Source organism: Pieris rapae, chromosome 15, assembly GCF_905147795.1.
Source record: "Pieris rapae chromosome 15, ilPieRapa1.1, whole genome shotgun sequence".
Lineage (NCBI taxonomy): Eukaryota > Metazoa > Arthropoda > Insecta > Lepidoptera > Pieridae > Pieris > Pieris rapae.
In genome coordinates, this window is record NC_059523.1 from 6701960 (window position 1) to 6719079 (window position 17120).

The following is a 17120-nucleotide window of genomic DNA, read 5'->3' on the forward strand; positions in this document are numbered from 1 at the left end:
GGTTAAAAAATGTATAGCATGGCAACAAATACTGTAGTAACCTGGTTTAAGTCATTTTTTAAGACTTAAATTTTTATAAAATAAATCCACTGCTGCTTTGCTCTAATTGATTTCATTAAATAATCCTTTTTTGTGTTATTTATATTATTTAAAAGTATTTTAAAATAAATTACGTATTTTGTGAATGTAAATATTATTATAATTGTCTTTATCTATGCTATATAGACGTTATCGTCATCAGTAACAGTAGAAGAGATTCTACATCCAAGTCTGCCTTTCACAGACGTGTGTTTGGAATTAAAATAATATAGTCTGTTAGATAAGTAAGAACTTATTTGTCAGATTCCTCGGAGGGCACTGGCGTTTGACAGCGCACGTCTTCTCGCATTTCCCGCGCTTGAGGCGCTAACTCTGGCGCGTTGGGGTTGTGCCTATGTAAGTGATCAGCGAGCCATAATATTGGTTCAGCGGGTCGTTCTTGTGCCAATGCAGTTAAAGCAGGAAGTAATGTTGGCGTGATGTACTTTTGTATGTAATCGTTCACCTGGCCTCCACGAAGTATGGGACCGACAATCACTGAAAATATTTTAAATAATCATTATGTTGTTTATTTTGCACTAAACATTTATATAAATAACAATGTGCCTCCGAAAAAAATAAAAAAGTTACTCCACGGCGGGGAATCGAACCCCGGTCTCCCGCGTGACAGGCGGGGATACTGACCACTATACTACCGAGGATTGTGACAGTGAATTCGAAATTTTGATTGCTAATATTTTTGCGGTTGTAATATTACATGAAATATAATTTTTATAGATACATTTTACCAATTTAAATTATTTTGAATCTTACTCGTAGGAAAAAAGAAATGTATTTCTCTGATAGCTTCAGCCAGGTTGGCACTGCCGTGGAGCCCATTAAAATAGTCTCCATATTTAGTGCGACGCCCGTAGCAAGCTCGAAGGCTGTCTGGCCAATAAGCTTGAGCTTCCACGACTCTAAAAATATTATTTAACTAACCTCCAAAATAAAAAAAATGCCATATCATGTTCGTTTAAAATAGCTGACCCTCGAATTGACGAATTTACTTACAAACTCCGACCGTATAGGATGTAATATAGTAGGTACATTCAGTATTATTATGAATGGTCGAAATGGAAAAAGATTTTTATTCGTACCTGGCTGGTCCCATAAGGGTTTTCCATCTATTAATGCAGTTTCTAGCTGCAAGTACCATTGCTATTACAGGCCCACTTGACATATGCGCCACTAAATGTGGAAAGTGATGTCTCCCATAGTGACCTTTGTATAGTTCCGCAGCATGTTCTGGTGTAAGCCGAACTTCTCGCCTCTGAAATAAAAATATGATAATATTTAACGATGTCTTAGAATTAAGTTTCCCATATACCGTTTCGTTCTCCCAGTGTGTAGTAAAAATATATCTGTTTAATAATTACTTTTTTCATAGCATACTGTACTTCGAGTGAATTGTCAAAAAAGATCACACGCATGCTAAAGATACAGGTTAAGTTTAATTTATATGGAGTTTGCCATGTCTCTATTTTGTCAAATTATATGAATAGGAAAAATATATTAAACAGGACGAAAAGTCAATACGAATCGTGATTATTTTTTTATGGTTTCCATTTCATAGATAACAAGACTGACCGCTGAGAGGGGGCGCAAAGCAGCATCGCACAGGGCTGTCATGTTTTTATATAAAGTGATAATTAGTTTTAGTTATATATTTAAGTATATTCATTTCAGTTGAAATTTTGGTTTGAAATACAATACCGATACCGTTCGTACTCTAGAGTGTACCTGGGTACCAAACATATAATTTAAACTTGCCCTAGCCTAGAGAACGACTTTAGTTATGGAAATAGTCGTAAGCATCTATCTATCATTAAATGATAAAAGGATTTTACTGTGTTTAAATAATTTGATAATTTTATAGCTGAATATTTTTTTGATGCAATTTAAATGTTATACACAGCCCTATTTAGTTAAAAGGGTCGGTCGCTGTCGGTGACTTAAAATAATGAGTGCACCCCTTGCTGACGTCAATTTTGCATACAACCCTTTCTATCTACTCCGGCCTTCCCTTTGATTTAGCACATCTATGTTTGTAAATGACCTTCGATGCCATTGCAACATACTAAATGTTGAATTTAAATTAAAACTCATACTTATCAATATCTACTCGGATTATATATTTACTATCACAAGTAAATATATAATCCCAAAAAAAAAAAATTACGATAAAACTAATATTTAAAATTTTATACTAACACAAACCGAAATTGTAAGCTTTTGATATAAATTTAAATCCACAACTACATCGAAAATATTCATACTTTTAATTTGCATATTAATTATCAGATATGACATATCTACGTAAATTATTACATTTCTTCATGTTTATATGTAAGGGTGGCGTCATTTGTTCAAAGTGAGTCATTTTAATGGTGCGATAGAGCTCTATGATAGATAAACCCCATTATTTCATGTCCTACATTGTCACGATATCGACTGTGTTGTGTACTAGGGAACCGAGTCAGATTGTGCTACAGAAATATTAAGTTAAATAATACTTATATAATGGGTACTGATATTAAGCACTCATAGTGAAGATTTATGTTTCTACTTTAATAAGTTTTTAATCGTTTAACAAGTTTTATCTTAATGTTAATAGTACTATAAAATATATTTTGTTATATATATATATAAAATTCATAATGTTATTTAGTGGGAATCGAAAATTTTATTAATTTACTTATATTTTCGACTTTATATGCAGACGCAACGGGAACGAAGAAATAAGAACACAATTTCCCCCAAAACTCTTTATTCTAACAACATGGTAGTCATGGAAACACAAAAAAATATATCATGCCAAAATAATTATTTAAAATGCCGTAGGTAAAAAGGAGCAGATTTCTGAGAATTATTTATATTCCTGGGATGTCATTTTTATAGTAATCTCTTATTAAAGTATCCTTAAACAATACAATTTTTAGGTTTTAATCGTGAACAGTGGTTATAAATTTCTTGTATTCACTAGTCATACCTACTATATACTAATCATTCTAAAGAATCCTTTACCACTTCCAAACTAAAAATCATGAACTAAGAATGTAATTCTTACCGCGAGAATCATAAATCCATTACTGCGTATATGTCCCTCAATATCTTCAGCGTTTTCATGAGCTTCAGGCTTTATTATCGCGAGTGTTCGCTCTGAATAGGCTTGGCCGGTAATCGAATCGGTCGAAATGGCGGACATATTTACTTAGTTTATAAATATTCCTTAGTATTTGTGTAAATTTACATATAATCAATATAATGGTTAAGTTTTTTGTGAAACAACTTGATGGAAATACTTTTAATAAAACGAGATGGACAGGAGATAATTTGACATATTGTCAAAAAATTGTGCCTCATTTTTGGCATAAGTGAAAAAACTCCTTGACCCCGTGACGCGACCTGGAGTAATATATACGTAAGTAAAAATCAAGGACAATAGAAAAATAGTTTGAAAAACCATTTTAAAAATCTTTTACTCATTAGATTTCTAAATAAACCTTTATAGTTTTTTAAGTTTTAATTATCTAAATTTGTTAAAAATAAAACTATATTTATTTCATCGTAATATAATTTACATGATAGTTTGCGGATTTAATTTAAAAACTTAATCTACATACTGTCATGTTCACCTCTAATTTTAGTTGACCTATTTTAAAGCTGTTCGGTCCACCTCTGAATTAAGATGTCATAATCAATACAATTATCAATTGCAGACGTGAGACGGGGAAAAACACGCATTTTCCCCGCCACCGGGAGAGGGGTGTGAGGGGTCGACGGGCGAGGGGGGGGCGCGCCGGGCGCCGGGCCCAGTGCCCCCCGAACGCAGTGGCGGCGTGACGCCTCCCCGAGCGATGAGCTAACTCCCGCCACCCGTCGCTACCACCGCATTCATGGACAACTCCTGCCTCCTCGACCTCCTCATCCGGTGCTTCGCGATGACCGAGCCCGAGGACCTCAACTTCACCGCGTTCACGGACCTCTGCCGCCTCTGCTCGCTCAAGAGCGGACCTCGTCTCCACATCTTCGACAAGGAGGCTGAGCAGAGGCAGATACTATTCAAACTTCGCACTTGTCTACCCACTATGGTGAGTACCAGGCACCTAAATACCACTTTAAACTAACCATTTACTAATTTAGCATTCTTAAAGGCATTCGCATACCACTAGACCAGCTTATATCGTAGCATAATAAAGGATTGTGATTTAAGAACGGCACTACTTTATGTAGAGACGGCCGTAGAGAGTCGAGTGCGGTTACCTCGATCGTAGGCGCCTGCGCGCTACGATGCTACGATAAAGAGCTTAGAAGTTATAGATACGTTCTTCATACCTGTTGATTTAAGGTTGCACTTTTTTTTTTTAAAGAAAAAATACCTTTCAAAATTTTGATTATAAAAATATGAATAGTCACTATTGTTAAGAAAACTGTTTAGGAACATGCTGATAAATTATGTTATTATTTAAATCTCTTAAAGTACTCCATTTCGCAATATTTGTTTTTTTTTATGGTAACATGCAACAAACAAATAAACAAAAACTTAATCTATACGAACCACTTCCTCTATTGTTATGGACGTAAGTATAATAAATAAATTTGGATGAATCGTCAATATTAAATTTATTTTTATTTTTCAAATATTTTTTTTAATATGATAATAATTTAAATGCCTGGGCAAGCTTCTAATTGATGAAACGTTTTATTCTATCCATAGTGATATAGCATAGTTCTATATAAATAAGATTTTATTAAACTCTGTATTTTACGCAAACAGGGGTAAGCAATGGTTTAAATGGCGGAAATAATTAAATTTTACCAAACAATAGACATGTTGATCCCAAGGGAAATTACAATTTGTTGTATAACTCATACTTATTAACTTTTATGAGAAACAATCTTTACCTACAAACTAACAAATCTTTAGCTTACACATTTAAAATTTTGTTTACTTTGTATGTTCAAATTTTTTTCCAACTGCTCAGCACAACTATAACTATATAACTAATATGTAAATTATACAAATATTGTTCACAACCTAAGTATTATAAATTTACTGTTTTCTCTAAAACTAAACTAAAAACTAAAACTTTAACTGCAACCCAGTGATTGTATTATTATTATTTAATAACTCAAATACAATGAAATTGTCACACATTGAACGAACGCTGAACGCTAATTTTATACCAAATGGGTTTGTAAAATTTTGTACAAATACCTGTATTTTAACAGTATATTGAAATTAATATGTAAATTATTTGTATTGTACACAAGGATTTTTTTAACTGGGGCAACCCTCAAAAACTCTGATTTGTGACGATTAACATTTAAATAAGTTTGAGTAATGATATTAAAACAACTGTACGTAAAACTAACATATTGATTAATTAAATGTGTATATATGTCTGTTAATTTAATAGTAACGAATCTTTAGCAGATATCGAAAGATGACTTCTTGCCGAAGAAGATTTGTGAAAGGTGTGTCACGAGGCTGGAACAACTCTACGAATGGCGGCAAAGTTGTCTCAACACGGATTCCGTGCTGAGGAATTACGCTGAGTCCATGAGAATCGTCACATCGACTATCAACTTTCAGGTATGGCTTCAAAATGTAATTCGAAATTATCTTTAAATCTGCTAAAACTATACCCGCTCTACGCCCTTGACTTTTTTTGTTCATTTGTTGTTAATTCGTTTTTTTGACGTTCATAAGTGTACATGTTTACCTATATGCATAAAGATATTTTGAGTTTGAGTTTAAAAACGTTTCAATTATAAAAATTCAGTTATGAGTTTTATGGTAAAGATTTATTGTTTGCAAATTTTTTTACAGATATGATATTATTCCTCTTTCATATTATAAATATAGCATTAACAAGTAAATAATATTAAACCAAATTGTCCTTGACATCATTTGATTTCAAATAATATCTTCTATCATAGTTTTAAAACAGCTTTGCACGCACGGGTTTTAAATGAATTCATCAAAAACCGCGAGAAACTGCTAGAATATTACTACCAATTGAATTGTTATGGGTCCATTATTGTTCTGTACATAAAAACCGTTGTACCACGAGTATCAAACTTATTAAATACCCGATCGATACCGTTATCAACTAAGTAAAAAATTGATAAGAATCGGGCTACCGATTACATTTAAGTCCCAATATACACGCCTTTAAATGACAAATAACATGCGAATAAAGTAATAGCTAAAAAGTCAACTGAACTAGATTGAAAACTATATCTTCTATCTATATCCTCAACAAAAAACTTTCACGATCGAGAATATATTAAAAATCCAAATAAAGCATCTTTTTTCATTAATTTCAAACTTTCAGACAAATTAAAAAATCCTTTTGATGCTTACTTCAATCATCACTTTGCATTTAGAATTCATTCGACAAAGAGATTCCCATTTCAAAGAGTTCAAAGACAGTAACTCTTTGCATCAAGATAAAATGAGAAACATCGATAAATTAGACTGCATTGATGTTGAAGCATTGTCGGCCCAAAGAATTCCTATAGCTTGTTATGGCGTGTGCCGGCACGCAGTAATGCACGGTCGGCCCTCTATCGATCTGCAGCGCCCGGCGCTTATCGACCCAACTACCACCCAAGCGACAAATAACCAAATTTCAACCCTATATCATAACCATTACAAACTACATTACCTTCACAGACTCGTACTAACAAAGACAAACGATTTCGAACTCAATAAAAACACATTACGACTCTTTATTGAATACACTCCTCTTGTCTTTAAGAGAAATAGACTATCTACTTTAATAAGGCAGTCGTAAGGTTTTCCGAAACAGCGATACGATTTCGTTTACTGTTGCTACGCATGTCCAGAATGTTTTGTCTTTATTGACTTTTGTATCTTATTACGGCTAAATATAACCGAGTTGTTCGATACGATATATTTCAACGTTCCGTTTTAGGCGCGTTTTGATACAGATTAAGTTCAATAAGGCTATATTGTTAAACTTGGAACGTTTGTCTAATTTGATATGAAACGCGTTGGGTTGGGTGGTATGCAGGCGGTGCAATATACGCATCGGCTCGAAGGTCGAAGGCAGCCGGCTCGGGGGTACATTTAACCCTGACCTAGCGGGTGAAGGATATTCCTACTACGGCCTCCCGCCACCCGACGGGGTCCGCAGCACCCCTGAGCATCACTTGCACTGCGCTTCCACACTCCTAAATGGAGATCAAAAATATACCTATTATGGCTGTATCAGCGAAGGTTGTGCTAAGTAGGTTTCGCGTTTTGGCACCTACTTTGTAAAATAATGTTAGCTATTTTGAAGTAACAGCTTTGACATGTTCCCGTTTACTCACTCATCTTTTGTGATTCTTCATTTATCAAAGATCTGGGTCAGTTTCATGATTAATACATAGTTGAAGTTGGATTTGATTCCAATATCTCGCGCTCTATACTCCAGTGTAACAATGTAAATTAAATATGTATTATTCGTTAGTGAAACAAAGCTGCAGTTCCCTTGAACTTTTAGCCTACACTTTTGAATATTTAATGAGGCTTAAGGGTTTTCTTGGTTAGCTCAGCGATGTTTATTCATAACGCTGAAAATAATACTGTACTGCTGTATTTTTTAAATAAATTTAATGTACTGAAAGAACTGCTGTCTAATGCATTATTTTCACATTAGGCTACGTGATTTTTTGTTTGGTACATTTATAGATGACTATTGGGTAGGATTAATATGGACTTAAATTTGATAATAGCACATCTATTTAACGTATGTAACATTTTTGTCATCAAAAAGCAATTGACTTATACGTAGCTATCGAATTTGAGAAAGTCTACGCCGTAGACGCCGTGCCAAGAAAGCTAAGATTTTAGGGATCCCCTCACACAAAATGCGTAGAGTAAGTGCAGTCGACCGTTGCAAAGGGCAACCTACACTTACCACTTAGAAAGCAACGAGGGTGGCCGTCTTGGGGCCAACATGTTTAAACCATAGTGCATTTCCTTAATAAATAAACAACGTATAAATGTCGTTATTACTTGCATGGGATTTTAGTGCTGTATTACGTTAGTGAACATGGCTGCAGCAGCGTACGAGTATAGCGATTTCCTTATTTGGGTTCGTATATTTTTATATTTAGGACGCTTATATTGCCTTTGATTTAGACGAGTAGGATTACAAAGCATTCGAAACTTCGCACATGTAAATAATGTTTTAAATTCGCGTTTACATACGTTAAAGATGTTTTATTTAAATTTAAAATGACATTTATATTTTGTGTAGGTGTTTAATTTTTATAGTTGTACATACCTTTCGGATTTAACGCACATTGCCCGGTTGTTAACATATATTTTTTTGTTCTGTATGTTTACTAACACATATGAAAAGGCGGAGAAATATACACAAAAATGATAGTTATAATTAATAGGGAAAAACACTTAAAATCACGTGGCGCGCCTTCGGCCACGGCAGCATATGCAGACCCTTGGGGTAGTTTGCTTTTAATCAGTGCGAGATTGATAAGGGCCAGATTCGCCCCCTTTCATATCTATGAAGGGTGGACCCCTAAACAAAGGATTTGCGAATTCTGATCGTTAGAGTGTCCTTCATAATGAGATACTTATGCGTAGGCAGCGTTTTGCATAATATGAAGGGAAGTTTATACAAGAAAAGTATGCGTGTGGAGATATATTGATCATGATCATAAAAAAATTTTCAGTTTGTATTTTCAGTAAATGTAAGATTATAAGCATTTAGCATTGATATATATTTCTTTATTGAAGTTAATAAGTGTACGTTCTGTTGTCCAAATGAAAAAATTATTTGAAATACGTATAGTGTCTATAGAAAACTCATTATTGAACTGGGCAATATACTTGTAATATAATAATATTTTATAAAATTACTTGATTAATAAATGTAGGATATTTAAAGTTCGAGATCATGCCAACTTTTAATCATAAATAAATAAAACTACCTTAGCATATAAAATCATCATAAATTTGTGATTATATCTACGAAAGAAGTTTATTTTTGTACGTTTTTATGGACAAGAAATCTTTAATTTTGCATTTGGTACCTTGCCTATCCATCTAACATGCCCACCCGTTTAGCTATAGATAATAGAAGTGAGCAAATAAATCGATCAATATTGTTGCTTTTAAACATTTATTCATTTAAAATCCGACCAAATCCAGCATTTTATGTCGACAAACTTACTCAAAATTCAACCATACCAATGCAGTATAAAAAATATCCTAAATATTTTTTTTTTTTCAATTATATTTGTAATAACATTGACAGTGTCTAGACAATTTTTCATTAATTTTGAATACAGTTCCATAATTTCCTTCACAACAAAACATTAGAAGCCGTTTCCCTATTTTCTAGGAGTGCATTGAACCCATCCCTTGCCGAATTTAGGCAATTAAACGTAGGGTGTTCAATCGTGTCATGGAATGAAAGTAGGCAGGGGGTTGTTCTCACTTTCTGGGGTGAATGCACTGAGGGTGGTCCCTCCGAACGCATCAAAGACGTTAGGTGGCGGGTAGGAAGGTGCGTAGGCGGAAATAAAAAAGTTGTGGGGGTTTTGCAATGCAATGATAAAAGTGAAATTATGATTCCATATTTCATCATGTATATTCATTCATATTACTTTATTTATGTATATTTACTTTCCATATACGTCGCATATACATTCTAATAATTAATTACGGAAGCGGTATCGGAATGATACGCATCGCGAGATATTGGAACTCCACATTGTCGTATTGGCATAGACTGTAAAGATATTGTTTGTATGTTTGAAATAAATAAATAAATTTAAAAAAAAACATGCAAAGAAAAACACTTTTTTAACGGATTATAGATATGTATTATTATATTTAAACTTATAATTATTTGTACATAATTTTAAATTTAAACCGACGTTTCGCGTGCTTTACAGCGTGCGTGGTCACGGTGACTGAAGACAAAGGTGTTAAATGTCAAAAAGTATTACAGCTGCAGAAAAATGTTGTGTTATCTGTATTTATTTCCCCGGAGTTGGTATCGACTAAAAGATGTAGGGTTTTTGCAGAAATTGCTCACGGTGTCCTCCATTTTCGCGGGTTGTTTATTTTGAGATTTTAATTTGGATATTATTGGATCCCAGGTGTTTGATAATTTTAGGCCGTCCTCTCTATTGAAATTGGCGTGTTTTTTGATTTCAATGGCTTCGCGTACCAATCTTGGGAAGAATCTTTTTTCTTTCGCAAGTACTTTCGGTTGGTCAAAGCGTATGTAGTGATTAGGCCTATCTAGTGTGTGTTCACAGACTGCTGATTTTGTGTGTCGTCTATGTCTTATGTCCGCGATGTGTTCCTTGAGTCTGCTGGACATATTGCGTTTAGTTTGCCCTATGTAAGACAGGCCACAGTCGCAATCCAGTTTGTATATACCTGCATCTTGCAATGGGGTGTTACTTTTGATTGGTCTTAGGAATTGCTGAATCTTCTTGTGCGGCTTGAAAATTGTATTAATGGAAGCTCGTTTTAGGACCCGGCTAATTCTATCTGTAACTCCCTTCACATATGGCAGGTAAGCTGGCTGGCGAGGAACTGTTTGTGTCTTGTTTTTGTTTCTGTGATGCAGCCGGGGGATGCGCAACTTGTTTCGGTGTAGCACCTGTTTGACATGCTGTAGTTCCTCCTTGAGGTGGGCCGCATCACAAAGACGTTGGGCTCTCTGAAACAAACATTTACCGACAGAGAGCAGTTGTGACGGGTGGTGGTGGGATTCACCATTGAGGTACCTATCTGTGTGGGTTGCCTTTCTGTGTATTGTGTGACCTAGTGTGCCATCTGCTTTGCGTATAATTAAAATGTCTAAAAAGGGCAGACCCTGTCTGCCCTTTTTAGACATTTTAATATGTCCAGCAGACTCAAGGAACACATCGCGGACATAAGACATAGACGACACACAAAATCAGCAGTCTGTGAACACACACTAGATAGGCCTAATCACTACATACGCTTTGACCAACCGAAAGTACTTGCGAAAGAAAAAAGATTCTTCCCAAGATTGGTACGCGAAGCCATTGAAATCAAAAAACACGCCAATTTCAATAGAGAGGACGGCCTAAAATTATCAAACACCTGGGATCCAATAATATCCAAATTAAAATCTCAAAATAAACAACCCGCGAAAATGGAGGACACCGTGAGCAATTTCTGCAAAAACCCTACATCTTTTAGTCGATACCAACTCCGGGGAAATAAATACAGATAACACAACATTTTTCTGCAGCTGTAATACTTTTTGACATTTAACACCTTTGTCTTCAGTCACCGTGACCACGCACGCTGTAAAGCACGCGAAACGTCGGTTTAAATTTAAAATTATGTACAAATAATTATAAGTTTAAATATAATAATACATATCTATAATCCGTTAAAAAAGTGTTTTTCTTTAAATGTGTAAAAGTTATGTAAATAAAAGACAATACTAAAAAACATGCAATTATTTTTTCTATAAATAAAATAAAGTATCGCAATTTAAAAAGGTAAAAGACGTATACAATACTTGAATATTACTAGGTCAATGAGTTTAAGCAATTTTGTTATTGTTTCTCTGTATATTATTATAAATAGTTTTGATTTTTGAAACCAAAATCATTAAAATATAATGAAGGATTTTTTTTATTTCAAGCGCATTACATTAAACATAGTTCACACATTTATTTAATACAAAGATCTCAGCTTGCTTGACAACTTACAGTGAATAATTTGTGCAATTCATCAATACTTGCATGTTTTGATGATTTTGTTGATAAAACTTATTCAATTGGTACACATCGATAATGTTATATAAGAAAGTATATACTGATAAGTTTAGAACATGCATTAATTTTACTGATTTATTTTATTACTTAATACCAAAAAAATCACATATACAATAAAAAACAAAAAATCATATTTCAATGTTCTTAACTATTTTTGTAGGACGGCACCGTTAATATGGATAAAATGACAGAAGCACAAAAAACGGCATATTTAGAAGCACATGTAGCAGTTCAACAGCATATGGCCCAAGCTGCTGCTGCCGCTCGCCGTGAGCAACAACAACAGCAACAACAGCAGCAGCAGCAGCAGCAGCAACAGCAGCAGCAACAGCAACAGCAGCAACAACAACAGCAACAACAACAGCAACAGCAACAACAACAGCACCAACAGCATCAGCAACAGCAGCAACAGAATACTACATCAAATAACAATCGACACCACCAAGAAATGCAGGTAACTTTTTTTAATAACATATATTATAAGATAATTTTAAATACACGCTATGTAAAACGCTTAAAATTTTTAACGTTACAAACAATGCATAATTTAATACAGTTATACTCTCATCACGCAAATAAGTAATTAATTTAATAAAATTTATTATGTTGTAAATTCCTACCAAACTAAATAACGAACATGATTAAATTAATTATATTTTAAACATAGTTAATTATTCACAGCAACAACAACAACAACAGCAGCAACAGCAGCAACAACAACAGCAACAACAACAACAAGCACAAAGTGCTAGTACTCATCCAGGTCATCCATCACCACCAACAGTTAGCTCCACACAACATCATTACACTACAATAAATTCTCCAATAAAAGTTCCACAAGTGAGTTCCAGTACTGGTGGCCCAGATTCTACATTTACAGTACCAGATGATGTGGGAATGGGATTTGAAGGAGGAGTTCGTGTCCTACAAAGCCTTGGAAATTGGTAATTATATTCATATCATTACATACACCTGCTTATTTAATTATGGCTTTACCATTTAGTAAATTACCTAGTCTTTACTGAAATAACTTTGAAACTTAATATCAAAGGTAGTAATTAAATAAATAGGTTTTTAATGTAAAGCCAATTATATAGAATATTGCTTAATCATTATTTAGCTCTCCATTATATATTATAATTAATAGACGCTTTTAGTTACGACATCGTCTACAGGTCGCCGGAAGTAACAAATACAATTCCAAGACCGAATTTAATACCATTTACGGAACCATATACTGAAGGTGGATCTATGCACCCTGGTACACGACTTAAAGCCTTACAAGGATCGTCTGTTGTGAGAAAACACCCCACAATCAAACCTACAAGTTCAACGAGTGAAAGTAATATACTAAGTTATATTCATGATTATCTTAGATTTGGGCCAACCCTAGGGACTAATTTTCTATGTGATCGTTTCAGGTAGCAAAGCTTTTGAATGTACAGTATGTGGAAAAGGACTGGCTCGTAAAGACAAATTAACAATCCATATGAGAATACACACAGGTAATATACATAACAATACATTTGAGTAAAATTATAATGTAGGTAACTAACAATAAATTTCTTCATTATAGGTGAAAAACCATACGTTTGCGAAGTGTGTAATAAAGCATTTGCGAGAAGGGACAAGCTGGTACTTCACATGAATAAACTAAAGCACATAACGCCGTCCAATATAGCTCCACTAGGTAAACGAACTATAACTATACCGCGTAAGTAAATGTGACCGAAATACCACTCCTCTTCATGTTATTTATTGGTGAAAGTTAATTTATGTTTTCGTTTACAGCTTTAAAGTTAGATGACGTAAAGCCTCAATTAACAAAACAAGAAGATACAAAACCTAGCCAAGCTGAAATTGCAGCTGCTGCTGTAGCTCAACAGCAGCAGCAACAGCAACAACAACAACAGCAGCAACAACAACAACAGCAGCAGCAGCAACAGCAACAACATTCCCATCAGCAGCCTATACAGGTCTGCCAGGTACCTGGACACAACTTTACGGTAAATCCCAATGAGAATTCATGGCATGGAGAAATTTACGTTCAGTAGAAAATCATGTAGTCTAAATGTTGGCATGACTTCTCTTCTTTTTTTAAATCTTTCTTTGTCACTGTTACTATTCTTACAAAGTAATAAAAAATTATGCAGATGTTTCTTTCCGTTTTTATATCTTGATAATCCTGCCAAATCACGCAGGCTCCGCATGTCAATTGTCAAACACTGTGTTTTTTTATACAATTATATAATTATAATTTTGTATACAATTACATATAAATATAAAAGTTTCAAATTATTTTGAATAATAGGTATTGTTATACGATTTTAATTGTTGCAAAATTGCAGAATACAAATCTAGTCCACACAAGCGCGGCCAGCGCCGCCGTGGCGGCTGCCACAGCCGGCATGGTAGTATCTTGGTCCTGTGAGCTATGTGGTAGACTTTTTGCTACTAGAGAAGAGTGGACCGCTCATGCAAAATCACATTTACCGGACAACAAGCTCTTACAGGACAAGATGCAAGCGACACAACATCAGGTACTATTTTATTAACCAATAAATATGATTTCCTTGATTTCTAGCACGATACAGCTATTTAGATTACTCCACGCTATTGCGTACTCATCCTATTTCTAATTACAGTCTATGTAAAGGACAAATAAATATTAATAACATTGATAACATTTTCCTCTAGATAATTGATGTCGGTCAATGTCTGCTGATATTTCTTAATTGTATTAATCTAGGAAAATAAAGTTGTACTACGCCTGCACGGTCATAGATTGATAATGTGGAAGTGATATAGGAAGTTGTAAATCAAAGTAGATGTCTGGCGTGCTGAGCTAATTAGAAAACTACATAATATTTGTTATTATCGTTGTTTATTTTTTTCCTCTTGACAATAAAGGTTAAACTGGCCACTTAGGTAACATCAAATCTTATTAATAATTAAGACGATTGCAATTTTTAATCCAGTAATTAATTATATTTTAATTCAGAGAATTTTTATTTTATCTGCTTATCCATATCACAGGTTCTTACCTAGTTTGGAAACCAGTCTCCCAATACTGTCACTGTATTATTAATTATTATTGTTAGTGTTAAAGGGAGAAAAATAAATAAATTATTATTATTATTCGAAAGGTTTTAAACACATAGAGCAGGGCCTAGTGGCTTTAGCGTGCGACCCCCATTCCTGAGTTTTATCCCCGGCTGAACACCAATGGACTTTCTATTGTGCTCGGTTAACCTATACGCGAACAGTAAAGGAAAAATCGTGTGTCAGACACAGAAGGCTGATCACCTACTTGCCTATTAGATAGAAAATGATCGTGACTAAACTCGGATTCCTGCGGTTACGCCTCTTGACTCCATCTTAACTTTAACTCATTCGATATCTTATATTTCAGCAACAAGAAAAAGTTCATCTAACGAACCAGGAAAAACTACAGTTGCTGCACCATCACAACCAGAATCAACAGATATTGAATGGGCACGGCATTGCGTCGGCTTCCGTGTCCACAGCAACAGTGGTTAATGAAAATAGTGGTGGGACTTATTTCACGCATGGTCATACACACTATGCACCAGAGAGGCAGCATACACAAGCACATCACTTGTGTCTGATGTGTCGGCAGGAATTCGCGGGTAAAGCCGAGTTTATGTTCCACGTGAGAGGACATTTTGAAGGTAAAGTGAGTGATATAGCGGCGGCCGATGTTCTGGCCAGATCGCTAGTGGATAATTCCGGACTGTGTACCTGAAACGGGTCCACGCCCGTCGGTGCATTTCAATCAGATGTTTACGGGAAGGGCGTGGTACAAGACGACACGATAATGTTAAAATTTTAAATTTAGAATACGTGTCTTAGTAAAGTGCTTATTTATTTCGAAGCCGGAAGTGGTCGTTTATTTCGTCGATACTTTAGAAATCTACGTAAAAAACATAAATTGAATAAAAATATTGGCAAGGCAATTAGAGTATATCTACATTTTGTAATAAAAACGTGAACAATAGAATAACAGAGTTCCTTAATAAGATACATTCGTTTAAATTGTACTGTTAAATTAAATAAAGCTAAGTATAAATATAAGGGGTTTGTTAAAATGCGTAGATTACTTAACAAATAATTTATTAAGGGTAAGATTCAGCATCGAGAATTAGAATCTTATCCAGTATTCGCACTTATAGCGAATCTTACCTTTAATCCTAGAGTGCCCACATTCAACAAACATCTGTTATAAAAGAAATAGCCATGAATACGTGTAGTATGTAAATATATTAAACATGTAAATAATTAACACCTTATCAGTAGAATGTAAATTCTTAGCTTAATCTTGTATTAGTAACGCATTAAAATAATTAGTGTGTTAAATGAAGCAGTAGAGTTTCAATTATTAATGAAAACGTTGAAGAAATTGTTCCAAATAATACAACGAATTTTGACCAAATTATTCGTCTTTACTTATTCAAATTAAACATAATAGTCTCGGCAAATAAATTGTCCAGGAGATATTTATTGCGTTGTTAGTATTTTAACATCGTAGGAGACTGACAAAATTATTTGACACACAATTTTCGTAATAAAAAAAAACATGTACAAAAAGTCATCACATGTTTTGGCGCATAATATATATTTAGTTGATATATAACTTATTAAGTAAAAATATTAAAGTCACACTCATAAAATTTAAAAATCAATTATTCTTATTAATAAATAGTATTATGGATATAATGTAAATATATTTTCTAGTTATCTAGTCAAAAACGATGAGTGCATCTAGTCATTTGTAAATAGTCGACTGCGGTCGTAAAACTAACATAATTAAATTTAGTTATGTAAATAGTTTATAAGTAAACATAGAGTTAGTTTTACCAAAGCCTATTTAATATTGTCTCATCTAAAATACTGCCATGATTTGTCATTTTCATACGAATATGTAATAATTTTAGTTGCTTTTCTATAATCCATGTTAATGTTCATTGATTCAGTATCACTTAAAAGTCTTTGAAGCCGTGAGTCTTAGGCATAAATCGAAAAACTTTGATTTTCTTTCTCTCTGTTTAGCTCATAAATTGGTTAACCTGTATTAATTACAAGGAACGCACAACTTTGTTTGTATACCCGTGTAGTGATTTATGTACCCCACTTCCTTATTATCTCTGGTTTAGATAAATTTAAACAAATAAGATTGTACTATACGTCTTAAGATAATTTTATTC

The 17120-nt window shown here is 34.1% G+C and overlaps 2 protein-coding genes and 1 non-coding gene across 5 annotated transcripts; 1 reads left to right on the forward strand and 2 right to left on the reverse strand.

Moving 5' to 3' along the window:
* Positions 1-231: 231 nt before the first annotated feature.
* On the reverse strand, positions 232-3552 carry LOC110996765 (nucleoside diphosphate kinase homolog 5). Its single transcript, XM_022264590.2, has 4 exons — positions 3149-3552; positions 1179-1351; positions 853-998; positions 232-576 (listed from the first exon to the last, which is right to left on the reverse strand). Exons 1-4 carry the CDS (start codon positions 3284-3286, stop codon positions 332-334), a joined length of 702 nt encoding a protein of 233 aa, XP_022120282.2. The 5' UTR covers positions 3287-3552; the 3' UTR covers positions 232-331.
* Positions 669-740, reverse strand: Trnad-guc. The gene has a single exon. It is a non-coding gene; the product is annotated as a tRNA-Asp (tRNA).
* Positions 3553-3698: 146 nt separating the features above from the next.
* LOC110996756 (mediator of RNA polymerase II transcription subunit 15) lies at positions 3699-16515 on the forward strand. Of its 3 annotated transcripts, none has more exons than XM_045631525.1 (10): positions 3699-4172; positions 5516-5677; positions 12056-12349; positions 12577-12839; positions 13053-13237; positions 13317-13400; positions 13472-13609; positions 13687-13901; positions 14244-14435; positions 15308-16515. In XM_045631525.1, the coding sequence occupies exons 1-10, from the start codon at positions 3978-3980 to the stop codon at positions 15659-15661; spliced, it is 2082 nt and encodes a 693-aa protein (XP_045487481.1). In that variant the 5' UTR covers positions 3699-3977; the 3' UTR covers positions 15662-16515. The 3 variants fall into 3 exon arrangements, with proteins under 3 accessions (XP_045487481.1, XP_045487483.1, XP_045487482.1); XM_045631527.1 differs by having other exon boundaries at positions 13472-13585; XM_045631526.1 differs by having other exon boundaries at positions 5519-5677.
* Positions 16516-17120: the final 605 nt, after the last annotated feature.